This window comes from Asterias amurensis, chromosome 18 (genome assembly GCF_032118995.1).
Source record: "Asterias amurensis chromosome 18, ASM3211899v1".
Taxonomy (NCBI): Eukaryota; Metazoa; Echinodermata; class Asteroidea; order Forcipulatida; family Asteriidae; genus Asterias; species Asterias amurensis.
The window spans coordinates 12,389,465-12,416,524 of NC_092665.1; the positions used below are offsets into that span (position 1 = coordinate 12,389,465).

The window sequence follows — 27,060 nt, forward strand, 5'->3', positions numbered from 1 at the left end:
TGGATTTGCAAATAGGAATAAGCAGGCAGTGATTTTACAATACGTAAAAACTGATAGATCTGATTCAAAACAAATGTTGAATTACTTCACGATAACCAACTGAAGTTCCTACAGAGAGTCTGCGAGAGGCACGCCAGAAACCAATCTATCCTCATCGTAGCCTCAACATCTGACGTCACACTTCGAGACTCGTGAATAACGCCAGAGACCGGTGTCAGATGCAATTGTGTCCGCCATGCAATACTGTCCGCTCCGGACACTTTTGCATATGCAATCGTATCCGGGGCTATGCAAAAACCGTCCGGTGATCATGTACATGACTGTACTTTACATGTATGTGCGCGCGTATATAAGTGAGCGTGCATGCACTGCACCTACTTATATGCAGCATGAATATTCACGTATTTTATGATTGCAGCGAATACCCAACGGCCGAACATTTCCCATGTCATTCATGACATGCACTTAGCTTGTAAAAAAAATGGCGAACATGTTCCGTCGACCAAGGGCGTTTTATTTACTGCAAGGACGGTTTTGCACGGGGCAGACACAACTGCATATGCAAATGTGTCCGGCCGGACACAGTTGCATTATGCAGCAGCGTCCGGGCGGACACGATTGCATATGCAAAACCGTCCGTCGGACATTATTGCATATGCAATACTGTAATACTATATCCGGATAGTATTGCATGGAGGACATAATTGCATGCGACACCGGCCTCCAGCTGGCGTGTACATGCACCTTTGACCTACATTCATTTCACATAGAGAGCGCAGTCAATTTTTATGGCGGACGTGATATGTGTACTGTTTGGGCATCTATAGACGATGTGACCTCTGACGTCACACGAAAACCATAACATGATTCGCGCGCATACCGCCGGGCAAAACCTTTGTGTTTTGGCAGCCAGCTAGAAAGTGTACGCCATCTCACCATGACTACGTGTCTTTTTTGCCCGGCGAAACATGACGTATACAGTGTTTTTTCAACAGAGGGCGTTTTAAATGTAAACGTTGGTCACATCTCGTCTACTGGTGCATTCGATAAGCTTCCCTGGGTCGACCCCGCAATGCTCACTCGGGTGAGCCCCCGACAAGAGTTAATCGAACGATCACACTCGCCCTCTCGTGGTGACGTCATGCACCTCAGGTCAACCCATAAACCAACTCCACAAGAAGGGCACTGGGGGCTGACTCAGGTGAGCCCCGTCAAAGCTATTCGAACGAACTGGGAAGACCGGGTCGACCCAGGGAAGCTAAACGAACCCGCGGCGGTGTATGTCACTGCACGTTTATACAATGATATCATTGTATCCAATGGAATCATTGGATCGGAGTAGCAGGTACCTGTCTTTAAGGGCACAGTCTATCCTCATCGTAGCAGAGGACGGTGTACCATAGGCTTTTAGGAGAAGCTTATTATGCACAATCATTCCAAAAAAGCACAGTCATTTATCATTTTAGTTCCACAGTTAAAGACACTGGACACCTTTGATAGTTACAAAGACCAGTCTTCTCATTTGGTGTATATCACAACATAATGCTCAAAATAACAAACCTGTGAAAGTTTGAATTCAATTGGTCGTCGAAGTTGCTATATGAAAGTAAATACTGTTCGTTGCGAATTGGTAGACATAAAATGGAACCGACATGGTTCACAATCATCAAGAAAAACAAGAAGGAAACATCACCAACAAAAAGAGAATACACACCTACAGTATTTCGACATTGAGAACATTTTATATTATTTGTGATATTATACATTTGCCTGTTGAGACATGAGATCTTAGAATCACAGTCATGAAAAGCAGTACATTTCTTTGCGTGTATAAAGTTCTGTAAGTCAGTTCGGTTTCGAGCAAAACTATTCGTATATAAGCCTTGCTCAAGGCAGTCGAATTATTCACTCCGAAAAAAGACCGCTCGCCGCTGTATAAAAACCTATCCGTATCGTAACATCGCACGACACGATGCCCCCGTACACTATCCGCATGCGTCGGCTGTCTACCTGACGGCCTCCGCATGCGGTTAGTGGTACGAGTGCGGATGACTTGTGTGCACAGTAGTCGTACGATGTAACATACGGGTGGTCATGCAGTGTGATCGCACGCACTACGCACAGGGTATATACGGGTGAGTTTACAGCGGCGACTTTTCGGAGCGAATAATGCGACTGCCTTGAGCAAGGCTATCCGTATATGTAAATTTGTCTAATATGTTTCTGTATTTTGGTTCGAAGCAAGATTACTGCTGAATCTGACCCAAGTCTAACAAAACAACCAATATATTGATTTTATTTATTTATATTAAGCTTATTTATTATTAAAAAGCTGATTTATATACCAGAAGTCCCTCTGTGGGTATGACTCCCATTTTCTGGTGATTCCAGATAACAGGTGAAGCCCTGATATCAAATTATAACCGATTAATTTGTCAATAATTTTGTAAATACCACCAAATTATTAAAGAAGAATCCATTCAGAATTGTATAGACCTTGTTATGCATATGACGTCATTTGAGTAGGGGCGCCCTCTACTAGTGGTCAAAAAGAGGCTGTTCATTGGCCAATCCTGTGCATTGTTTCATCATTGCTTTACCTCTATTAGATGGCGGTTTCATGACGTCTATGCTTAAGGTCTTACTGCGTCGTGTGTCCGATTTATGGCCCTTTTCGAAACGACTGGATTTGGCTTTGGATTCGGCTCAGGCTAGCTTGGCCCCGCCGGTTGATTTGACAATAATTGCGCGTGTTTTGCGTACGCGCTCAGGGCTTCAGACGAGAGAACGGAGCCTGAAGCCGAATCAAAGCCGAAAACGTGGTTTCGAAAAGTACCTATATGCATAAAAGTCTTACTGTGTCATGTGTCCGTTTTATGACGACACAAGATGTCTATCGACGCAGCTTTACTTGCACTGGACGTCATTACCAGTCTCGGATGCAATCCAGGGGCAGTAGTTCGTAACTCGGTTGTGCATGGCAGGGTAGTTAGCATTACCGCATTCCCAACCCCAGCTGACTATGCCAACCAGTGTGGTGGATTTGCTGTGAGAACTCTCACTATAGCCTGTCACGAGAGGGCCTCCTTCATCACTCTGTCGATGAACATAATATACAGATATAAGAGATGTTAAATTTGCGTCGGGGATCAAGAATATAAATTTTGTGTTTTTTTACCCATACACCGATGTGTGTTAGCACTGTATACTCAGTATTTTCCCGAGTCCTGTGAAAACATACCATAGTCATGTTAACTCGGTGGGATTCGAACCCACGACCCTTGCGATTCTAGAGCAGCGTCTTATCTAACTAGACTGCCGAGGTTTCCCGGTAGCTAGAGGCAGTTCGAATCCTATGTTTTGGCAGCGGGTATCGCAATTATATAAGAGATGTTGAATTTGCATCGGGGATAAAGAATATTATATATTTTTGTTGTACCCATACACCGATGTGTGTTAGCGCTGTATACTCAGTAATACCACAAGAGACAATGGTTCTGTTAATGTGCATCCCTCCATATAAAGTTTTTTCCCCTGCACCTAAAGGCAGTGGACAATATTGGTAATTACTCAAAATAATTATTAGCATAAAACCTTACTTGGTGACGAGTAATGGGGAGAGGTTGACAGTATAGAACATTGTGAGAGACGGCTCCCTTTGAAGTGACATAGTTTTCGAGTAATTTTTCACGAATTTGAATTTAAGACCTCAGATTTAGAATTTGAGGTCTCGAAATTAACCATCTAAATGCACACAACTTCGTTTGACAAGGGTGTTTTTTTTCTTTCATCATTTTCTTCCAACTTCATGACCAATTGAGTCCAAAGGCTTGTTATTTTATGCATATGTTGGGATACACGACCAAGTGAGAAAACTGGTCTTTGAAAATTACCAAACGTGTTCAGTGCCATTAAAAAGTGAAATTCAATGCCGTCTTGGTTGAATGAACTGAAAATTCCCTATACAAAAATGTACAGACACGCATTTTGCGTATCACGTTCCATTTACTGCCATAAAAAAAACTACTCAACACATTTTTGAAAAATGTCAGGCATCCATCATTGACTTTGCATCCCGAATTTCATCAAGTCAGGAATGAACCGAAAGATCCCTATACAAAAATGTACAGACACGCATTTTGCGTATCACGTTCCATTTACTGCCATAAAAAAAGCTACTCAACACATTTTTGAAAAATGTCAGGCATCCATCATTGACTTTGCATCCCGAATTTCATCAGACTTGTACCTAGCCATCATGGGTGGATTTCGCATGTACCCAAACTCTTATAAGCGAATAGTGAGACAGCATAATCAAGTGTATATGTTATTATAGGTACTCACCCAGCATGTGTCTTTTCCAGCATTGCTCTCCGTGCAAAGCATGTTAGATGTAATATCCACGTCTGAAAATCTAGAGTTACATACATCTCTGTCAAGGATCTCCAGCACAACCTGTTGAAGGTGGTCGACCCATCCACCGTCAGCTGCAGACAAAACAGAAAATAAAATAAAAATAACAAAACACAAATCATTGATTTCGTTTCAACCTAGCGCTTAAAAGAACACATTGCCTTGGATCGGACGAGTTGGTCTGTACAAAGCGTTTGTAACCCTTTTTTATATGCATGTGGTTGGAAAGATGTTGTACAGTAGAATACAATGATCCACACAAGTTTGCCTCGAAATTGCGTGGTTTTCCTTTTACTGTGCGAACTAACACGTTCGGCCATTTATGGGATTCAAAAATTTGACTCCCATAAATGGCCGACCGTGGTAGTCGACGATGTAAAAGGAAAACCGTGCAATTTCGAGGCATGTTTGTGTGGATCATTGTATTCTACTTTTACAACATCTTTCTACCCCATGTGCATTTTATAAAAAACGGTTACAAACGCTTTTCAAAGACCAACTCGGCCAAACCAACGTAACGTGTTCCTTTAAAGACACTGGACACTACTGGTAATTGTCAAAGACCAGTCTTTTCACTTGGTGTATCCCAACATAATTAGCATAACATAACAAACCTGTGAAAATTTGAGCTCAATTGGTCGTCGAAGTTGCGAGATAATAATGAAAGAAAAAAACACCCTTGTCACAAGAAGTTGTGTGTTTTCAGATGCCTGATTTCGAAACCTCAAAATCTAATTCTGAGGTTTCGAAATCAAATTCGTGGAAAAATTACTTCTTTCTCGAAAACTATACGTTTAACACTTCAGAGGGAGCCGTTTCTTACAATGTGTTCTAGGCATACTATCAACTGCTCTCCGTTGCTTGTTACCAAGTACGTTTTTTTAGGCTAACAATTATTTGGAGTAATTGCCAATAGTGTCCACTGCCTTCAAAGACACTATTGGTATTTACTCAAAATAATTGTTAGCATAAAAACCTACTTTGTAACGAGCAACGCGGGAGAGCTGTTTGTCATGCACTGGCCCTTAGATGCACAAAATTACAAAACGGAACTATGCCAGTGTTGGTCACGTTCCATATCGTTTGATGGGATGTTGCCATCGCTTTCAACCGACCCCACCCCTACCCCCAAGTGGCTTACATGAGATGGAGCCCCAGCCGCTAACAAGCACTTCTGTTCCACTAGGCACGTCACTCCCAGACGAAGCGATTTGTATGGTCTGGATTGTATTACTAAGTGGAACCGCCGTGTCCAACTCGATAAGGGCGAGGTCGCCATCCAGGGTGTTGTAGTCGAACTGTGGACTCAGGTGCCATGTTCCTTTGATGATGTGCGTACCAGTTTTATCTCCCAAATCAGTGTAGCCAAGTCCGACGTAGACGGGTCCGGAACTTAAAAATGGAAAAACAGTTTCCCATCATGTTGTATTGTGAACCAGAAGAAAAATAAACGGTCTTTGAAGCTTTGCATGTGTGAAGAATAAGAGTTTACTATACATAGTACAGTTGCGGGTAATGGTACAACCTAAACATGTGGACAAGATAGCAGTACTTAATACCGTGGGTTGAAGAATGGTTTTTCGAGGTTTCAACCTCGTACAACGAGGCACGAGGTAAACAAACCTCGAAAACCTTGCTTCGACCCCACGGTATCAAGTACTGCTATGTACCGTGCAGTATAGTATCTATTATGCAGTTCGTGAGCGGGCCGGTGCTTGCGTAAAGAGCCTTGGACATTGCTATACTCTCCGAATCTCCCCGCGATTCCCGCGGTATTCTCGCGAGACTGCTGGCCCCATGAGACTACTGCTGTCACGACTGCGATTCTGTTCAAAGTAGCCTTTAATCAAGGCGCATGCCGCGCAACCAGCAGTTCGCGCGATAGCAGTGATCTCGCGAGAGCACCGCCACAACTCGACTATCTCACCGCGGCAGACCACTAACGAATTGTCCACAAGTCTAGTACAACCGTGTGTCAAATCTCTTCAGAGAGATAGAGAGTGTTGGCTCTGAAAAAAAACCGGTGTGGTCAGACGTCTCGACGTTTCGAACAGTATACTGAAGAAAAGTATAACTATAAAAAGTAAACATTGTGTTAAAGGGTCTATGTAACTTTTATAGGACAAAAAAACACAATGTCCACAGATTTACACTAAACTTACACAGTTTGAAGATCATGATAGTAGAAAGCTTCCCTGAAAACATTACGTGCTGAGGTGCTGTAGTTTTTGAGAAATGAGTAAAACAATGTCATGACAATAATTTTCGTCTCATGAGACGAAAATTATTTTAATCATTTACAGACGTATTTTCATGACATTGTTTTACTCATTTCTTAAAAACTACAGCACCTCAGTAAGTAATATTTGAAGGGAACCTTTCCACTATCATTATCTTAAAACCCTGTAAGTTTAATGTAAATCTATGGACATTTTGAAAAGGTACCCAAATCCTTTAAGGAATTTGATGTATTGCATGATGAGGTATAAGTATGGTTTACGATAACTGTTATGTTTGAGATTACCATGTGGGTATCTATATACTCGGTAGATTCTTTTGAGAAGTTGTCTATAGTGTCTGTTGACCTTTATCACGGTGTGGCCATCTTGATTTTACTTCATTCCAACTCATTGTAACCAAACTGAGGCTGGACGAATTAATAGTCTGGTACCATGTTTGCGCAATGAATGTTAGCATTCATTACTGTTATGGAAACAGGAACATGAACACAGCGTGATAAAGGTATATTGTACTTACTCGACGACACAATTTCCAGCCGATACCACCCACTTTGGATGAACAAGGGTACCGCTGCAGTAAGTATCGTAAGAGTTTGCCGAGTAGAGAATTGACGCATGGTAAGGGCGACTACCAACGGGAGCATCGCTGCCCCCAACAATGCGCTTAAAAGGCGGTAGCCTTCGTGCTGCTGTTAACCAAAAATAAAAATAAAAAAACGTTAAAATACACTGTACACTATTGGTTATTGCCAAAGACCAGTCTTCTCACTTGGTGTATCTCAACACATGCATAATAACAAACCTGTGGAAATTTGAGCTCAATTGGTTTTTGAATTTATGAGAGAATAAAAGAAGAAAAGAATCGCCCTTGTTGCACATGAGTTGTGTGCATGATTTCGAGACCTCAACATCTAATTCTGAGGTCTCGAAATCAAATTCAAATATTTTTAGTGAGAAATTATTTCTTTCTCAAAACGTGTACACTTTCAACAGCTCTCCATTGATTGTCCCAAGTTTAGTTTGAATGCTAACAATTATTTTGTTATGAGTAATTACCAAATAGTGTCTAGTGCCTTTAAAGACAGTGGACACTATTGGTAATTACTCAAAATAATTATTAGCACGGAACCTTACTTGGTATTAACGAGTAATGGGGAGAGGTTGGTGGTATAAAACATTGTGAGGAACGGCTCCCTCTGAAGTGGAGTAGTTTTCGAGAAAGAAGTAATTTTCCACGAATTTGATTTCGAGACCTCAAGTTTAGAACTCGAGGTCTCGAAATCAACCATCTAAACGCACACAACTTCGTGTGACAAGGGTGTTTATTCTTTTATTATTATCTCGCAACTTCGACGACCAATTGAGCTCAAATTTTCACAGGTTTGTTATTTTATGCATATGTTGAGATACACCAAGTGAGAAGACTGGTCTTTGACAATTACCAAATAGTGTCCAGTGCCTTTAATACAATAACAGCGAAAGAACAATCAAACTCAAGGCATTTAAACAACACATGCACATTATGTCAAATTCAAACAAAGTATAAGATTCAATTGAACTAAAACAAAGAAATATATATGAGAAGTTTAGGGTATGGCATTCTGAGTTCTTACCAAGGGCAAGCGAGAGGCAAGCGAGAAACACAGCAATCTTCATGATGGGACGAGAGAGTATTCGGGTGATGGTGCACAAAGACTGGACAGCTCACAACAGTGGTAATAATCTGGTTGGACGCCTCTCCATTTATCCGTGTTTTCGAGCTCAAAGGTTTCAAATAATGTCGTGTAAAACGGACAGATGTGGAGTCTACAATGATGATGGCACAATTAACTTGATAGGATATTATCAGAAAGTTTTTCGGTCATTAGATAACAATTTTGAACACAAAACACAGCCGACTTGCTTTTTAAAGACAGTGGACACTATTGGTAATTACTCAAGATAATTACGGGGGATGGTGGTGGGAGGGGCACTCACCAAAATATCACCATGAATATTCTCACAGGAATCTCGATGAGGCCTGAACTTTAGTTGCAAACTTGTTATTAAAGGCAGTGGACACTATTAGGAATTACTCCAAATAATTTTTAGCATAAAACCTTACTCGGTAACGAGTAATAGGGAGAGGTTGATAGTAAAAAACATTGTGACAAACGGCTCCCTCTGAAGAAAGGTAGTTTTCGAGAAAGAAGCAATTTTCCACGAATTTGATTTGGAGGCCTCAGATTTAGAATTTGAGGTCTCGAAATCAAGCATCTGAAAGCACACATGCAACTTCGTGTGACAAGGGTGTTTTTCTTTCATTATTATCTCGCAACTTCGACGACCGATTGAGCTCAAATACACCAACTGCGAAGGCTAGTCTTTAACAATATTGTTACCAATAGTGTCCAGTGTCTTTAAAAAGTTTGTTTCATCAGTCTGTTGAACTTTCACAGCATGCTGAACAATCAATCTATCTATCTGATGTCAACTTAAACAAATGAGTTGCAACATGCCTTAAGATAAGTCTCACATTGCGACATTTTTGGGCACGAACAACTTATCACTGCTTATGTAGTGGCATTCAAACCGATAAGTCAAAATAACAAAGTAAGAGACACTAGGTCTACGATTGCTATAAGCACAATCGCCCAAAGGTCATTTTGAGAGCGCCAAAGTCAAAAGTTTGTTCTAAGGCGCTGAGGCAGCGTTGAACGGTTTAGTAAGCTTGCTTGGAACAGGTGAGCTTTAAGGAGCGTCTTGAATGAGGTGAGTGAGCTGGGATTTCTGATCTGTGTAGGAAGCTTATTCCACATACGGGGAATGATTTCTCTGCAAAAAAAATGAATAGCGAGTTCTTGGCACAACAAAAAGGGAGCAAGACACTATTGGTAACTACTCAAAATAATTGTTAGCATAACAATTACTTGGTAAAAGAAAAGGAGAGTTATACAACATTGTGAGAAACGGCTCCCTTAGCGTAGTTTTCGAGAAAGAGGTAATTTTCTACTAAAATATTAGAATTTGATTTTGAAACCTCGGAATTAGATGTTGTGGTCCCGAAATCAAGCATCTGAAAGCAGACAACTTCGTGCGACAAGGGTGACTTTTCTTCCATTATTATCTCGCAACTTCGACGACCAATAGACCGATTGCGCTACCAATGTTTACATGTGATCACGTGAACTATAGTGGGTATAGAAAAACACAGCTACACAGTAAAGACATGGGAAGATTCGTACCGATGGACCATAATCGGCAGCCGTATTTTCAATAAATAACACTAACTAAAAACGGAGCCCTTTTTATAAAGTTGAATATTGTGACAATGATTTAAATCACTTTGTTGTTTGGTGTTCCCAGTAGTCTACTACAAAAGAGGTTTCTTTTGAGTGTATGGTTAATAGACTACGTAAATTACTGAGGTTTGAGCGAGCTCACGCACCGTGGATTTTGCGTTATGCACGGCGGGAAGTTGGGCTGTGATATGGGAGATCGCGAAGTTGTCCGACTCATAGCTGACAGCTATCCCTTCTAATCAAATATTTTGAGGGTGAAAATAATGATTTGCAGCTTCTTAATGAGATTTTTATTGAAAATATTGGCAGCAAAATCATTACAATAAATTAGGCACTGTGAAACCACACTTTCCGTGCTCAAACACATGACATCGTGTGAAAATTCTCTTGGAAATTCCTATTTGGTGGAACTGTGTTTACCCATACTGGCATTGTTCAGCCACCGGTAAGGCATCATGTTACAAACTCCGGAATATTCTTCAGTGATTTCGAGAATTTAGTCCTTTTTTGAGCAAAAAATTGCAACCGGTAATCGTTTCTTTTTAACGCACGTTTATATCAGTAACGCCGTGTTTGTTTACATCCAATACCTACGGAGCGCAATCGGTCTATTGAGTTCAAATTTTCACAGGTTTGTTATTTTGTGCATAATATGTTGAGATACACCAAGTGAGAAGACTGGTTTTTGACAATTTACCAATGGTGCCCATTCTCTTAATGATTATGGGGTCTTTTATCAATGGAAACACGGATCCTGCATGCTAGAGGTTTGTCAAAAAATAAATTGACAACCTCATTACAGAAATGTTTAAGAAAAGGGAATATCCAATTCAATTCAATTAATGTTTTCAATATCCCAAAAAGGGTAATTCAAACGCTTGCATACAGTAAAAAGTAGAAAAAATTGCTACTTCATAGCCACAGAGGACAAAACAAAAAGAGAAAACAACATGTAATGTACAGTAAACAATGTATTGTTTTTATTCAATGTTGGCACCTTATAGTTGGACTGGCTCCAGTTATTGTGAAGGGGTAGAATGGACCCAGATGATCTTATAAGAAGAAGCTGGTGGTGAGATGTACAACTTGGTAGAAGGTTAAATAAGGGAATCAATGCGTGGTGAAGTGGTTTTCAACTAGTGGTTTAGTCCCAACGAGGCCTGGTTCTTGATATCTTACCGAGACGAAGTCGAGGTAAATTATAAAGAACCAGGCCTCGGCGGGTTTAAACCACTAGTTGAAAACCGATTCAACACACTTTGATGCCATTCATAAATACCTTTTCGGTCAAAAACATCATCACTTTTTGGTCATAAATTAAAATAAAGTAAGAAACTTCGTAAAACTTATCCGTTTTCCCGACGTCCTTGAGCTATGTACGTGTGTTGCATTTTTATGACTGAGACCGTTTTCGGATAATATTATTCTTCGTGCGCGTAGTTAGTCTCGGTGCAAGACGTTTCTCGTTTTCCTTTCACACACAGCGCGGCCAACTCACCAACAGCGCCCGCATAGCCCGTAACGAGAAATGTTTTGCACCAAGACAAGCGCGTATAGCATTCGAAAACAAGCGGTTATAAACAGAGCCCCAGCTGGTCATTATCAACCGTTTAAACACCCCATCTGACGCGCTCTCCACCAAAAGGAATAGCGAAACTGTCTGAGTTAGTTATGAATGTTTTTTTAACTGCCCCTATAGGACCTTATTTAATAACAAGTTTGCAACGTAAGTTCAGACCTTATCGAGATTCCTGTGAGAATATTCCTGGTGATATTTTGGTGAGTGCCCCTCCCACCTTAACCCCCGTCATTGCGAGGTCTCTGCCCCAGGCCCCAATGTGAGACTTTTGGTCAAATAGTTGCAGTAAACTTACTAGGGAACTTCACTGTTGTTAGAAATTTGCGCACGTTGAGAACTATACTTTACAACAAAAACTATTAATAATATAAAGTTTGCAACCGAAGTTTTGTGCTAAAGATGCGTGTCATTGCTTTATAAGTTATGTATCTGGAACGTTGGTGATCTGCAACGTTGCTAACCGGTCACAAGGACCGGTAAAGAGGTAATGATATCTAAAATTATTATATGTTATCAATATAGAAAGTGTATACATAATGCTATCTGCAATAAATGTTATCAATATGGAATGGAAACCAGCATCTGGAAGTTCCAGTTTGAAGCTGAGTTTATAATTAATAATGATGTTAAGAGCAGCTGATCTACAAGATTACAACAAAAACATTATAAACAACTTACTTGTTAAACTTCAATAGGTCTTTCATTTCCACATCTTAATGACACACATGGTTTTCTTTTAATAATAATATAATAATAAATAATACATTTATACTATGAGGGAGTGAATTCCAGAGTTCAGGAGATTCAACCTGAAAAGCCCTTTGCCCATAAAGCTTTTGAAGATTCGGGTATTTTTTATTCCGCCTAGACAACAACATGAACATGCCTTAGATTTGCATTACTGATGATTGCTAACGATGGCATTTGAGTCGCTAACCCTTTAATCACACACTGATCGGTCACTCGTTCCTGAACTAATCGGGGACAGTTCTGACTCACTGTGGGTGCGTTCGATTTGCTTCCCTGTGTCGACCCCGCGGTGCTCATTCGGGTGAGCCCCTGAAAAGAGCTAATCGAACGATCACTCGCCCTCTCGTGGCGACGTCATGCACCTCGGGCCAGCCCCACGTGACCCCTTCAACATCCAAGGCACTTGGGGCTGACCGGGGTGATGAGCCCCTGGAATGACGTCAAAGCTATTAGAACGTACCGGGCAGATCGGGGAAGCTTATCGAACCCACAATGATGCCTGGCGTGAGACACCGTTACATTGACATATACATAAACGGCATGTGTCAGCTCAGCGACGCAAGGAAGAGTTACAAACGAGATGATGGTTTTTCCTCTTCATGGGTATTTATCTTCACTGTGCGGTATAGGCCTACCCTGATCCCAGGCCTGTACGCTTCGTTTTTGAAAGGGCAAGGGCACCAAGGCGATTTCTCCTAAGTAAAAGCCACCCCATGAGGATACTGTTGATAAGCACCAAGGGCAGTGGGAACGGAGGCAATCGCAATCGCTACCTCCGTAAAGTTTCAGACCTGCGCTCTGTGCCAACTGACAAAAACAACAACATCGAGCGGGGGAGGGGCTGGGATGCGGGGCCGGGAATCGGGGGAGCGGGGGAGTGCCAGATATTGGTCCAAACATGTAGTCCTAATGTTATCAGTATAATAAAAAAAAAAACATGTAAACCAGCATCTGGAAGTTTCATGTTGAATGTGTTTTTATATTTCATCAGAGGGCGTGTGAGTCACAACACCGATAACTATTAACTGGTCAGTGTGCCTATGTCAAAGCTGTACCTGCTGGAACAAGCTGGAACAAGCTTCCACGGCAAACTTCATATCTAGACATATTCAAGAAGAAACTAAAATCTCACTTGCTTTGATAGTTATCTTTTTTTCTTCAACTGTTTTCCCTTTTTTTTTGTAGGCGCTTTGATCGGGTGTTCTGGATATTAAGTGCGCCAAATATATGTATTATTATTATTATCTCTAATTTTCAACAGTGCCGCCAACTTGAGATAGAAATGATGGCAACTTCGCACAATAGTTGTATAAAAACTTTGAAAGTAAGAAGCTATAGAATTGTTTTACTTTTTAGACGTCTGAGATAATGTTTAAAGATTGTTTAATGTTTACGCGATAAAACTTTTGTGTGTGAGTCAGAATTTTCACATTTCAAAATGGTGGCCGAATAGATCCAAAAGACAATACTTTATTTTGTTTAACCCCCACCCCCCGAAAAAAAACCACAAAATAAACGTCGCATCTATTTGCTTTAAATTGCCCCTTTTGTTGACTATTGATGTACACAACTAGTAAAAGACTCAACTTGTCAATATTTCGGAGCTATGGGGACCGAGAGTAAAGTAGGTTCAATGGTCAAGATGACAGTACTAAGACAGACTATCATGCAATAGGGGACAACAAAAGTACCGCTTAGGCCTATACAACATAATGGGCCTACACCCCTTGCATTGACCGCCATTGCTTATGGAAACGTGCACAGGTTAACATTAGCCCGAATATCTAACGTCACACTTCGAGGTTTGTGATTTACGCGAGAGATTTGCTTTGAGCCTGCGTCAATCCCCGTCCATACTCACCTTTGACCTTTATTTCACCTAGAGATTCGCAGTCAAATTATACACACATTATAATTTATAAAACAAATGCCACCGCCGCATGCAGACGACCGAAAGTGTAGCTGCCAAACATCACCTCGGACCAATCAAAACAAAGCTTACTTAACGGCACGTTTATCCGATGAAATTATCGTATCCAATGAAATTGTTGTACATTCTTTGATAATTAATTTAATTGTTTAAAGGCAGTGGACACTATTAGTAATTACTCCAAATAATTCTTAGCATAAAACCTTACTTGGTAACGGGTAATGGAGAGCTGTCCATAGTATAACACATTGTGAGAAACGGCTCCCACTGAAGTAACGTATAGTTTTCGAGAAAAAAAATGAATTTGATTTTGAGACCTCAGAATTAGATTTTGAGGTCTCGAAATCAAACATCTGAAAGCACGCAACTTCGTGTGACAAGGGTGTTTTGAGCTCAATTTTTCACAGGCTTGTTATTTTATGAATATATTGAGATACATCAAGTGAGAAGACTGGTCTTTGACCCTTACCAATAGTGTCCAGTGTCTTTAAGTTCAAAGTAAAAAAAAAACTGTATCCAATGAAATCACTGGTTCTTTAAAACCATAGCCTGTCTGCAGTTGTAGGGAACCAGTCGAGGGTGTACGCGCCAAAGTCTCAGCCAATGCTTTCATTTGACCTCAGTGAGACGGCTGTTGGGCTTGTGACGTCATGCAATGGGTCTACTGATGGTCAGAACGAAGAAACCAATGAAAGTGGGACACCAACGGATAGATTGTGGGACAGTGGTTTTAGAAGTTCCATCGGGCAGGATTTAATTTATAAACGAAATGGATGTCACGGGGATTATTATAATTGGGTCTTGGTATTTAAAGGCACAGAAGAGGTTTAATAATTATCAAAGACCAGTCTTCTCACTTGGTGTATCCCAACATATGCATTAAATAACAAGCCTGTGAAAATTTGGACTCAGTTGGTCATTGAAGTTGCAAGAAAATGCTGAAAAAACACCCTTGTTGTACAAAATATGTTGCTTTCATATAGGAATAACAGGATTATGGCAAGTAGTCTATTATTATTTTAGTGAGAAAATTGAAAAATTGTTCTTTCTCAAAAACTACGTTTCAGAGGGAGTTTTTTTTTTTTGGCAATGTTTTGTACTATCAACAGCTCTCCATTGCTCGTTACCAAGTAAGGTTTGCTTATATATTTTGAGTAATAATACCAAACGTGTACAGTGCCTTTAAATCAATTAAATTTGATCGTTGTTCTTTGAATCAGTGTCACCTTGTTTGATTTTTATTGCATCTGAGAAAGTTGATGTTCATTTGTCAGTTTGGAAAGTTTCGGATCGACTCAGTACAAATAAGGGGCCTACCAATCAAACCTTTTAGTTATGCATACAAATACTCTTGCTTGCTGCACTATAGCAACGGCATGGTCCGTAATCTTGGACTTAAATACTATTTTAACTTTGATATTGGAGTCGGAGCTTTAAACACCATTTTTTTTACGCAAAAAACTATGAGGTAAACAAAACTGAAAGGTACACAATGTTCTTTTTGCGGACAACAGAATAATATTCGCACAGTGTGTTTTTATTGCTCTTGCTACATCTTTCGAAAATCAATAGTTGACTATAATTTTATTTCAACCATTTAAAGTTAACAATGAATACCACCACGAACTTGCAAGTTCACTTGTTTCCATAGACAGCTTTAAAGTTAATGCAATTAGCCTGGCCTTTACCAAATTTGTCTTTATTACATTTTCTTACCCCAAAAATTCAACAAATGTCAAAATCGTTTTTCAAAGTAAGACTTGAGCGCTTTTATGGTGCGTCTCAGGTAAGACGAAAGTCACCGTTGTGTGGCTTTTTATACGGAGACCAAACAAGTACAGACGGAAAACTTCTGGTCAGAATTTATCCGTATAACGGGGTCCCGTTTGGCCCGACACTTCTCCAGGTCCTTATAACTTGGAGTCGTGTCAAAATGACTCAGAAACGGGTCAATTTGAAGCAGAATACCGCTTAAAAATCCCATTTTTAAAACTACATTGTGGGTCAGATTGACCTAGAAGTGGGGCAGGCCCCCATCCAGGAAACCTACAATCCAGGTTATTATTATTATTATTATCATTTTTTAGAGTGTAAGGAATCATTTGTTATCTCCACCAATCCACACTTCTACTTTGACACTCTGGACAAGTTTGATCAAGGGACTAAAGTTGACTATGGGGAGGGGGACTTTGGAACGCTAGGTGGCAGCAGACTTACCAGGTAAATTTCCATTTACGTAGTTCTTATCATGCGCACATTACCGAGAACATTGGATTTTACCTGGTAAGTCTGCTGCCACCAAGCGTCCCTAAAGGCTCCCAATGTCGACCATTGGGCGATTTTACCTGGTATACCCAGAATGTATTTCATGCATAGGTAACCATTGAACACCGCCTAGTGGTTAACAACATGGTCGCTGATCGGACTTGACCCTGTACGACCCCTGTTCTTAATTGCAATGGACATCTCCGCCTGTCTCGCTGTCAATCCAGCCGCAGTGGGCACTAACGCGGGTGTAGAGCGACGGGTCATCGATGGCCTGGCAGGCGTGACCTCTCACCGCTAAGCCTGCAAGAACCTCAGTGCCGACATAGCTGTTTTCGTCGTAATTGGTCACTGCAGGTCCGCCATCGTCACCCTGGTGATAAAAGCATAAGTTATTTGAATTTTTTGGAAGTAATCAAGGCAAAGGCCGTGTCCGAAACGGCGACTTCAGCTACAGCTACGGCTAGATCAGCGCATCTGTCAGTGTTGATGTTGAGTCAGACGCGCGCGATCTAGCCATAGCTGTAGCCGAAGTCGCCGTTTCGAACACGCCCGGCACTTCTGTGTTAGTGCCGTGAGTTCGATCCCCACCACACACTCATGACGTCTGGATATCCCCCAAATGGATAGTAAAAAACACCAGTAGACTGTTAATCCCCGACAATTTTCCTCTTCAATTAATTAGGCCGTGTCCGAGTAAACCTTCATCACGGTGCAGCCGTCTTGCATTTCTCCCATTGTTATCGGTGTTACCAAACCGAGGCTGGAAGAACAAAATAGTTTGGTTCCTATTTTCAAAATGATTATAAGCATTCATAGTCTTAACGAGGATTATGACCAAAATAGAGAGGCAGTTGTGCAAAGTCTCCCGGACCTCGGATATGCAAATGTGCACTTTTATAACAACAAAACTGTACTTCGCCTACATCGACAGTCTCTCTAAATAAGGGTCTACATAAGCATATTTTTATATATGCAGAAAGTTTCAAACGATTGTCTTTAAAATAAAATACTCCCAGGTCAGAATGGAGGACTTTTGGGACGCTTGATGCCAGCAGACTTGCCATGTAAAGTTCCGTGCTGGCATGCTGAAAACTACAGGTGCATGCCGTCACCACGAGAGGGCGAGTGTGCTCGTTCGACTAGCTCTTGTCAGGGGCTCACCCGAGTGAGCACCGCGGGGTCGACCCAGGGAAGCTAATCGAACGCACCCTTATACATAAACAATAGAGCTTTTCGCAATTACCCATTGAGCAAGCACAAGTTGTTGAATGGGGGGCATGCTGGTCTAGCTAGGGATCAAACTTGACTGCTAGCTAGACCAGCGTGCGCCTCACTCGACGTATTCAGCGCACGTACCGAGTATTTGAGGCGGGGTTTGACCTATAGGCTGATGGCAGCTCTCTTACGTAAGTCACGAGCCTCGATGTGTGACGTCATATGTTCAGGCTATTACACATATCGCCACTAGAGGTGGAGGGGGCAAGGAACAGAATCTCAGGTAGGACGTCAGAACCTCCTAAAGTCACATGGGGTAGTTCTGACAGTTTTGTTTATGCAAGAAAGTTGCCAGACACATAAGGCCTGAAGGCCACTTCAAGGCGTGGGCTACGATTTATTTCACAGGGGCCGTTGCTACCTATTCCTGTGGCTGAAACAGGGTTACCCCCTTTACAGTCCATATGTACATGTATGTAGGGACATGTACATGTATGTGGAGTGTAAACAAATAAACAAAATTAATGACACAAGTTTGAACCAAAGTGTATAAAAGTGTAAATTTGTCCTCACAGAACAGAAGTCGTGATCGGTGTGATCGCTGCATATCAGGGTATCGTCGACTTGGATGACGTACTGCTTGATACACACATCTATGTGGCTGACTGTGATTAGGCTCTGCGCCAAGTCTACGGGCAGCTCGCCACCTTCTGCAGTGATATAAAAAAAAAAAAAAAAAATGGGTCAACAATTTTCCAGACAAAAATAATGAAAGTAAAAGTTCGGGCCAATAGTCAAAGTGTATAAAATCATAAAAACGTTGATGCTCCACCTATCACCATAGAAAAAAAGCCAAATATGAGATTGCAGTAAAAAAAAAAAAAAAAAAAACTAAAAACACATTAACACAGAATGTGTAGGTCCTATAACCATTGGCTGTCTTGCCTAAAAGCAGGCTCACTTATTGAAATACCGTACGTTGGTTTCATGATGTTTTGCTTGTTTTTTTTTTTTGTCGGGGTGTTTGTGAGTAGGTATAATACAGAGGATAATAAAATCAACGGTTCTGGAAAGTTCCACAGTTGGAAACATGTACAAAACCAATGGGAGCTTTTGCCAAAAAAGTTACGAGTTCAAACAAACGAAGGACACTAGGAGGTCCACGATTGCAGGCATATACATGCTTGTTTACGTTTTTTCTTAATAACTTACGCTTGGTTATTCCCCAGCCGCTCATGAGCATTTTAGTGTCAGCCGCTGGTGTACTGTCCTTTTTAGGCATGTTAATGATTTTTATTCTATCCGAAAGAGTCACCGGTGTATCCAATTCAATCAGGGCGATATCGTTGGCGAAGGCCGGGCTGGTGCCGTAATCGGGATGTCTGTGCCAGGTACCATGGACGACCACAGCTCCGTCAGAACTGTCATCTTTCAACAGGTTGTAGTATCCAAGCCCGGCATGTATATTGTCAGCGTTGCTTAGTTAAAAGACAGACAAGACAAAAACTTAGCTCGTTAAAGCCATTGGACCCTTTCGGTACAGAAAAAAAAAAGTTCACAGATTTACAAGTAACCAGGGTTTACAGAAGGTAGTGGTGAAAGACTTCTCTTCAAATATTATTCCATGAAAAGCTTTACTTTTTGAGAAAACAGTAAAACAATATCAATTCTCGATATCGAGAAATACGGATTTATTTTAAACAAATGTCATGACACGGCGAAACGTACGGATACAAGGGTGGGTTTTCCCGTTACTTTCTCCCGACTCCGATGGCCGATTAAGCCTAAATTTTCGCAGGTTTGTTATGTATAGAAGTTGTGATACACGAAGTGTGGGCCTTGGACAATACTGTTTACCGAAAGGGTCCAATGGCTTGAAAGTGTTGTGCTCATTAATTGAGCACCGAATTCAAACTCTGGTGTTGCTGATCAGCAGAGTGTGGGTTCGAATCCCCAGCCGTGACACCTGTGTCATAAAGCAAGACGCTTAACCATTGCTTCGTCCTTCGGATGGGACGTAAAGCCGTTGGTCCCATCTGTTGTGTAAACGCATGTAAAGTGCACAGTGCACTTATCGTAAAGAGAAGGGGTGCGCCCCTGTTTTCTGGCTGGATTGGCAGCATATTGCGCCACGCACCATTTTATAATAACATAATAACAACAAATAAATATATAAATGAAAAATAAATTTAAAGGCATTGGACACTATTGGTAATTACTCAAAATAATTATCAGCATAAAACCTCACTTGGTATAAACGAGTAATGGGGAGAGGTTGATAGTAAAAAACAGTGTGAGAAACGGCTTCCTCTGAAATGACGTAGTTTTCGAGGAAGAAATAATTTTCAACAAATTTAATTTCGAGACTTCAAGTTTAGATTTTGAGGTCTCGAAATCAAGCATCTGAAAGCACACAACTTCGTGTGACAATTATTGGGTGTTTTTTCTTTCATAGTTATCTCGCAACTCAAACGACCAATCGAGCTCAAATATTCACAGGTTTGTTATTCTATGCATATGTTGAGATACTTTAAGTAAAAAGACTGGTCTTTGACAATTACCAATAGTGTATAGTGTCTTTAAACCCATGAGTCAGTGTTGATTTAGAAAGAACATAGTAAATGACACACACCCGACACAAAAACCGGAGGTGAGGACCCACTTCGGGTGAACTAGAGCCCCGCCACAGAACTGATCCAATGAACCGCTGCTGTACAAAATAGCGGCCATGTACGGGCGACTACCAACGGGTGCAACATTTCCCCCTGTCAAACGCTCCTCTGGCTGCCAGGCTGTAAAAAAAAACCTTATGATGATCAAAGAATTACTACATCGGACCTGATACTTCACAGAGACAGTGAAGGCGATTGCCTCCATGCCCCGTGGTTACTGCCCTGGTGCCCTTGAAATACTCCTTTACTGAGGACAAAAAACCTTGGTGCCCTAGCCCCATTTCAAAACGAAGCAAATAGGCTAGCCTTGCTCAAGGCAGTCGAATTATTCACTCCGAAAAAAGACCGCCGCTGTATAAGAACCCAGCCGTATTCACTGTGCGTAAAACCCACCCGTATTCACTGTGCGTAACATCGCACGACACGATGCCCCCGTACACTAACCGCATGCGGAGGCCGTCAGGCCGACAGCCTTGTAGGATCTGTGTTGAAGCCACTGACCTCATTTCTATAATAAGCGAAGAGTTCCCACGGTCAGCTCATTACCATAATGCCCGCGAAAGATGAGACATGTCTACATCATCACACACCACCACAACGGACGCTCAGCGAGCATGATAGGCGTGTGTGATTGGACGTCAAAATGAATAATTCATTTGCCTCACATCCTGTGTTGTCTGATAGGTCTGACGAACGATATACATATTCATGAGCTGCATACTAGCATTTCCTAGAGCCCCCCCAATTTCGTCCACTATTGGAATTTTTTCAATACAACACATTAAAACGGGAAGATACAGATCCGACAAGGCTGTCGGCCTGACGGCCTCCGCATGCGGTTAGTGGTGTACGAGTGCGATGACTTGTGTGAACAGTATTCGTGCGATGTGACAGTGTGTATACGGGTGGGTCATTCGGTGTGATCGCACACACCATACACAGGGTATATGGCGGGTGGGTTTACAGCTGCGTCTTTTCGGAGCGAATAATGCGACTGCCTTGAGCAAGGCTACAAATAGGCCTGCTAAATTGTGACAGACTGCAGTAAACTGAATTCGGTATCATAACTTACCTAAAGCCAAGGCGATACAGGCGAGGAAAACGGCAATTCTCATGGTGGCTGGAAAGAAGACTAGCTTTCAGGTGATGCATGCAGGACAAGCTGTAACAATGTGGAGTGCCAACATGAAATATACACCCGTTTTATCGTACTTTCCAAGTCCAGGGTTCCACATTTCGTCTTGTCAACTAAACAGCTGGCCCAGCCGTCATTGGAGGAGGTAATCTGCCGCGCTGTATACGTGCGCAGATAGGAAATTGAGACAAGATATAACAAATGAATAAACATGTTGATAAATAATCTAGACCTAGTCGAGAAACAATTGTGACGGCATTTTGATGTTTTTTGTTTTTTTGTAACAGATAAGCTCGAGCCGTAGATCTAGATCTAGATCTAAACTATCAGTAGGTCAGGATGAGAGACTTAGAGGTTGAGGAGTTGATGTTGGGGCCTTGGTTTTAGTCAGCAAAATGCTGATTTATAAGCAAAATCATCAACTCACACACAATATTGAGAACTCACACCGAGAAGTTCCTTCAATCCCCCCCCCCCCCCAAAAAAAGAGCTGAGACATGAGATTTTTTCTTCCACTGTGAAAAAACGGCCCCGATAAGCCCATCCGGTATTCACTGCCCGCTTTTATATCCAATCTATTCAACCCGGTACATTCCACAAGAGAAACACTCTTCACTTAAGCACAAAATTTCCTGCTTCCGTAAGCGCCGATTCCTTGCTTAGCAGAGCTCTGAAATTCGGCCCTGGTTGTACAGAAATAGTGATATCATTGGATACAATGGGGATGTATTACAGTACGCCTACATGATGGGGGGATTGTATAATAATACATACAATTATGTTTTATACATGACTTGTGTACTTACAAGTTGACTGCGAAATGAATGCGATCATAAACGGTATAGCACGTACAGTCACCGATGTCCTAATACACATTACTGAAAAACGCACAATAACATTTTCTTTTTCCCGGAAACCAAAATGCGTACTTTTGTCAATGTGGGGAGGTTTTTCAGTTGATCACAGTCGTGTCTTGTGCCGGTGTGGCAGGAGATTCTGCGCCCCCCCCCCCCCCCCCTCTCCGCCCTCAATGTAATGAACTGTATACAAAAAAAAACCGTGTGATAGCGCCCTCTGTTGAATCTTCCTCCTCCAGGGGACAGATTTCCCTGTACCTGTTTAGTGTTTCCTAAACTGTGTCGGTAGTGTGTCTCGCTTGTTTAAGGTGTATCTTTAAAATTATACAACACATTAACAGCTCCAGTTTCAAATTGCGATATCATGATCGGCCTACGTCGGAAAGAAAAGTGGAATGGTTCATTGTATTTGGGAACAAAACACTAAAGTCTTTTTGTTGTCCCCCTTTTTTTTTGGGGGGGGATGTATTTTGGGGGATGGGGTAAGGAACCAAACATCATTATTTTAAGCAAAAACTGAAAAGTACACAAAATTACACGGTATGCGTTTTATTTATCTCTCTTGCAGATTAAGCATTTAAAATCACATTATAACTTGGAGTCTGTTTTAAAATGACACAGAAACGGTTAAATTTGAAGCAGATAAAAGACTTTAAATCAAAACAAGATTCTTTGTCAGCTTAACCCAGAAGCGGGTCAGACAGCCCGTGGGACAAAAAATAAGCATTTAAAACTTATGCTCATGACATCATTCGTCAAGGGCGCCCTCTTTACTTACCCAACATTCGATTCGATTCTGACCAGTTTTGTATTAATTAATACCTTTAATTTGTGTAGAGTGTTAGGAATTGTGTAATCTTCAGCAGGCCACACCTCTTTCTGACCATTCTTGGTGACTCTATTCTTAATTACATTGGACATCGTGGCCTGTCTCGCTGTCGATCCAGTCGCAGTGCGCACTAACGCGGGTGTAGAGCGACGGTTTGTGGTCGGCTTTGCAGCTATAGCCTTTAGCCACTAAGGCTGTAAGAACCTCGGTACCGTCAGAGCTGCTTTCGTCGTAATTGGTCACCGCAGGTCCACCATCGTCACCCTGGAAATAAAAAACATAAATTGTTTCAGTATTATTACATTAAAGGCACGGGACACGTTTGGTAATTGTCAAAGCAGTATTCGCAATAATTAATTAGCAGGATACCAGCCGCAAAAGGTAGGCTACATATTTTGACGTAGCACTATGGCTGGTAACCTTATTCTGTTAGAAGCAAAATTGTTGTGGTTATAGCTTCTTTGTTTGTGCTTGAGCAGCTCTATGAAATTGGGGACAGTATTCTCAGCTGGTTGTATCACAACATAATTATCATAAAATAACAAAGTAAGAACCATTGTGCTTCGACAATTATCTTTATGCCCTTAACTCGGACTTTATGTTAGTTTGATCCATTAATAGATAAATTTGACACAAATTCGGGATCATCCCGACCCATCAAGAATAAGGTCAGACGGGTTCAAAATACAAACTTAGGGCCAAACGAGTCATTGTGTATAGCATCTCACCTGACAAAAGTTGTTAGTAGAGTCACTGCAAATAATGGAATCATCCATCTGGATTTTGTCATAATGGGCGCGGCAAACACTTTTCAAGTCGCTCGTTGTAACTACCGTCTGTGACAACTCATGTGACAAGCCCCCGTCAACTGTGTAACAAAGTATAAAGGATTGGTTATTTCAGACAAAAGTTACCGAAAAGGCCTTGACAAAAGGCTAGACTGGAGAAAGGTTTTCAACTATTATTTGTTTTTGTGTACAATCCATCAACTTACCCGCAGAAACTCCCCACCCACTGACGAGCATGGATGTTCCAATCGCTGGTTCACTGTCTTTTTTAGGCATGTTAATGGTTTGTATCCTATCCGAAAGAGTCACCGATGTATCCAATTTGATCAGGGCGATATTGTTGGCATAAAACGGAGTGAAGCCATAGTTTGGGTTGACGTGCCAGGTACCATGGACTATTTCAGTTGCATCAGAACTCTCATACAGGTCGTAGTATCCAAGCCCGACGTACACATCGTCACCATAGCTTTGAGAAAGACAATGTTAAAAATGTTAGCTGGTGAAAGGGTGCCTCTTATATAGAATATTAGGCTTTGAGGTCTCGAAATCGAGCATCTGAAAACACACAATAACTTCGTGTGACAAGGGCGTTTTTTCTTCCTTTATTATCTCGCAACTTCGACGACCAATTGAGTTCAAATTTTCACAGGTTTGTTATTTTGTGCATTATGTTGAGATACATTTAGTGAGAAGACTGGTCTTTGGTAATTGTCAAAGACCAGTCTTCTCACTTGGTGTATTGACACCTTTGGTAATTGTCAAAGACCAGTCTTCTCACTTGGTGTTTCTCAACATAATGCACAAAATAACAAACCTGTGAAAATTTGAACTGTCCAGTGTCTTGAATGCGCCTCGGCACCTTGTAAACCCTAGAAGGTGCCAGCCCACACACATGTCTCATTAAATAATTCAAAAACCTGTCTTACAATTTGTATGTATGTCCAAGTACCTTGAATACCCACCCTATACGTGGGCTAGGTGGCAGCAGACTCCTCAGCTCACAGGTAAATGTATAATGCTTCTTACAAAAATATTTTCCAAACCACGGTCTCGCCGCTATAGATTCGCGTCAGGCTAGCTTGGCCCCGCCATTGTAATGACAATGTTGTTTTGTATACGTGCTAGTTTAGACGAGAGAACAGAGCCTGAAGCCGTCCAAAGCCGAAGCGAGGGGTGGGGGGGGGGGGGGTGGGGGTTCGTAAACAGTATTACCGAGAGCAATGGGTTTGCTTCGCTCGGCCCCAGCGGCCAGCGTCTATCCAGGACCGCTGGGATAGGCTAATCAGTTTGGGCAGATTCTTGACCAGGAAGTACGTCATGCGAACAGTGCATAGCAGTGTGAGCGTGATGCATGGGACTGAGCATTTTTCGGGATATACCAATGAGCGTGCTTGATAAGTTTGCCCATACCAGCGCCTTTGGTTAAGGCAAGGTGCTGGGGACGGGCGAATGGATTTGCCGGCATTTGCCTGGTAAGTCTGCTGCCACCTAGCGTCCTAAATGCTCCCAATTGAAACTTACTTGGCACATGTTGCGGAAGTGACGACCCAATCTTTGTGAATTAGAGCCCCGCCGCAAACTACCGACAGCTGATAATCGTCTCGTAAAATAGAAGCCATATACGGGCGACTACCCACGGGTGCAAGCTGGCCTCCTGACACACGCTTCTCTGGCTGCCAGGCTGTTAAATAAAACACTCTTAAATATTAATCAAAGAATATTGTAGGCCTACCATTGAAGGTGTCCCAGGGAATTCTGTCAGCCGGAGATTCAGCACCCCATAAATTATAAGGGAAATAAACATGGGCTGGAGGAGGATGATTCAAAAGAGGGCGCTATCAGAAGAAGTTTGTACAATGTTTGGCATATGGAGAAGGACCGAACTTCCGGGGGAACATCTACTGCCACAAAGGCAACTACTCTTCAACGTTGGGTTTAATGTTTGAGAGATGTCCGCACATCGAGCAATCCAATTTATCATAACAAAATGGGCAACTGTGGGCGAACAGGGGGTTATAGGCGCCTTCCTACCAAACATAGCCCACTGTAAGCTAGCCCAACAACCTTAAGACGAAGCCTATAAGCCTGGGCTTAGAAAAAGCCTAATTTTTATATAAACAACAGATAGGCTTCAGGTCATGCATTCAACCTTATATGTTTCGGTTTGGAGTTTACGAGTGTGTAGCTGAAAGGCACCGTTTCATTTCAGGATAGAAAACCATACAATAAACGGTAGAAAGTTCAAGAATATTATTATTGAGGTGACATAGTCATTCGTCCTAACTTTATGCGACATTGCGTAATATGGGAATAGTGTTAAAGGTTTGGTCGAAGATCGTGATACGCGGTAATTACTCAAAAACTAACGACCCAAAGATAGGCCTTGGCCGGGAATCAAACGAAAGGGCAACATTATAGGCTTTTGTCAAGGCCTTCGCTGCTCTCCAAGCCACGAAGGCCTTAAAAAATGGCTTCAATGATGAGAGAGGAAGGCGCTTTACACACTACGTGGTCATAATGTCAACAAAGAATTAGGCTATACTTACCAAATGCCAAGGCGATACAGGCGAGGAAAACGGCAACTCTCATGGTGGCTGGAAAGAAGACTAGGTTTCAGGTGACGAGCGAAGGGCAACCTGCAAAATGTGGTGTCCCAACAAGAAATATTTCCCTGTTTTATCGTATTTTCCGAGTCCATGGCTCCACTTTGCGTCTTGTCAACTAAACAGCTGGCCCGACCGTTATTGGTTGAAAATAATCATCCGATGTCGCGTTTTATACGTGCCGATAGGCAATTTGGACAAGATAGATAGATTAATAAACATTTCGATAAATAATATCTAGACTAAGTCGCGATATTAGTTATCATTGTAGTTACGAGAACCAAAGCTTTTGCTTCACTATAGGCCTAGACTTGACTTTATAGGCCATCGCCAGAAAATTTATGTTTTGTGATGCTCCGCATTCCCCACAACCTGTTTAGCGCGCAACCACAAATCTCTGTTTGTATTTTTGTTAAGTAATGTTTTTTCCCTTCAAATTGTTTACTCCCATGGCCGACCGTATTAGTTCGCAAAGTAAAAGGAAAACCCATGAACCACGC

At 41.7% G+C, this 27,060-nt stretch overlaps 3 protein-coding genes across 4 annotated transcripts; all 3 read right to left on the minus strand.

Moving 5' to 3' along the window:
* Positions 1–344: 344 nt before the first annotated feature.
* Positions 345–8,420, minus strand: LOC139951084 (trypsin-like). Its single transcript, XM_071949913.1, has 5 exons — positions 8,267–8,420; positions 7,171–7,342; positions 5,555–5,805; positions 4,345–4,487; positions 345–3,096 (listed from the first exon to the last, which is right to left on the minus strand). The coding sequence occupies exons 1-5, from the start codon at positions 8,307–8,309 to the stop codon at positions 2,908–2,910; spliced, it is 798 nt and encodes a 265-aa protein (XP_071806014.1). The 5' UTR covers positions 8,310–8,420; the 3' UTR covers positions 345–2,907.
* A 7,268-nt stretch (positions 8,421–15,688) lies between these two features.
* LOC139951058 (trypsin-like) lies at positions 15,689–21,576 on the minus strand. The gene is made up of 5 exons (XM_071949877.1): positions 21,421–21,576; positions 20,309–20,468; positions 18,889–19,154; positions 18,250–18,386; positions 15,689–16,831 (listed from the first exon to the last, which is right to left on the minus strand). The coding sequence occupies exons 1-5, from the start codon at positions 21,461–21,463 to the stop codon at positions 16,643–16,645; spliced, it is 795 nt and encodes a 264-aa protein (XP_071805978.1). The 5' UTR covers positions 21,464–21,576; the 3' UTR covers positions 15,689–16,642.
* LOC139951059 (trypsin-like) lies at positions 21,509–26,606 on the minus strand. Of its 2 annotated transcripts, XR_011787722.1 has the most exons (6): positions 26,504–26,606; positions 25,479–25,638; positions 24,164–24,423; positions 23,898–24,037; positions 23,163–23,433; positions 21,509–21,641 (listed from the first exon to the last, which is right to left on the minus strand). XR_011787722.1 is itself a non-coding variant. In XM_071949878.1 (5 exons), exons 1-5 carry the CDS (start codon positions 26,544–26,546, stop codon positions 23,245–23,247), a joined length of 792 nt encoding a protein of 263 aa, XP_071805979.1. In that variant the 5' UTR covers positions 26,547–26,606; the 3' UTR covers positions 22,643–23,244. The 2 variants fall into 2 exon arrangements, 1 of the variants encoding a protein (XP_071805979.1); XM_071949878.1 differs by lacking the exon at positions 21,509–21,641 and having other exon boundaries at positions 22,643–23,433.
* Positions 26,607–27,060: the final 454 nt, after the last annotated feature.

Excerpts from the sequence above, each read along its gene's own strand:
- LOC139951084 (XM_071949913.1), bottom strand. The coding sequence starts at position 8,309 with ATGAAGATTGCTGTGTTTCTCGCTTGCCTCTCGCTTGCCCTTG. Across the intron at positions 7,343-8,266 it reads TTGCCTCTCGCTTGCCCTTG|CAGCACGAAGGCTACCGCCT; the intron begins GTAAGAACTCAG and ends TTTGGTTAACAG. Across the intron at positions 5,806-7,170 it reads GCTGGAAATTGTGTCGTCGA|TTCCGGACCCGTCTACGTCG; the intron begins GTAAGTACAATA and ends TCCATTTTTAAG.
- LOC139951058 (XM_071949877.1), bottom strand. The coding sequence starts at position 21,463 with ATGAGAATTGCCGTTTTCCTCGCCTGTATCGCCTTGGCTTTAG. Across the intron at positions 20,469-21,420 it reads CTGTATCGCCTTGGCTTTAG|CCTGGCAGCCAGAGGAGCGT; the intron begins GTAAGTTATGAT and ends TTTTTTTTACAG. Across the intron at positions 16,832-18,249 it reads CCGATCACGACTTCTGTTCT|GGTGACGATGGCGGACCTGC; the intron begins GTGAGGACAAAT and ends TTTTATCACCAG.
- LOC139951059 (XM_071949878.1), bottom strand. The coding sequence starts at position 26,546 with ATGAGAGTTGCCGTTTTCCTCGCCTGTATCGCCTTGGCATTTG. Across the intron at positions 24,424-25,478 it reads ACTTCCGCAACATGTGCCAA|CTATGGTGACGATGTGTACG; the intron begins GTAAGTTTCAAT and ends TCTTTCTCAAAG. Across the intron at positions 23,434-23,897 it reads CTACTAACAACTTTTGTCAG|GGTGACGATGGTGGACCTGC; the intron begins GTGAGATGCTAT and ends TTTTATTTCCAG.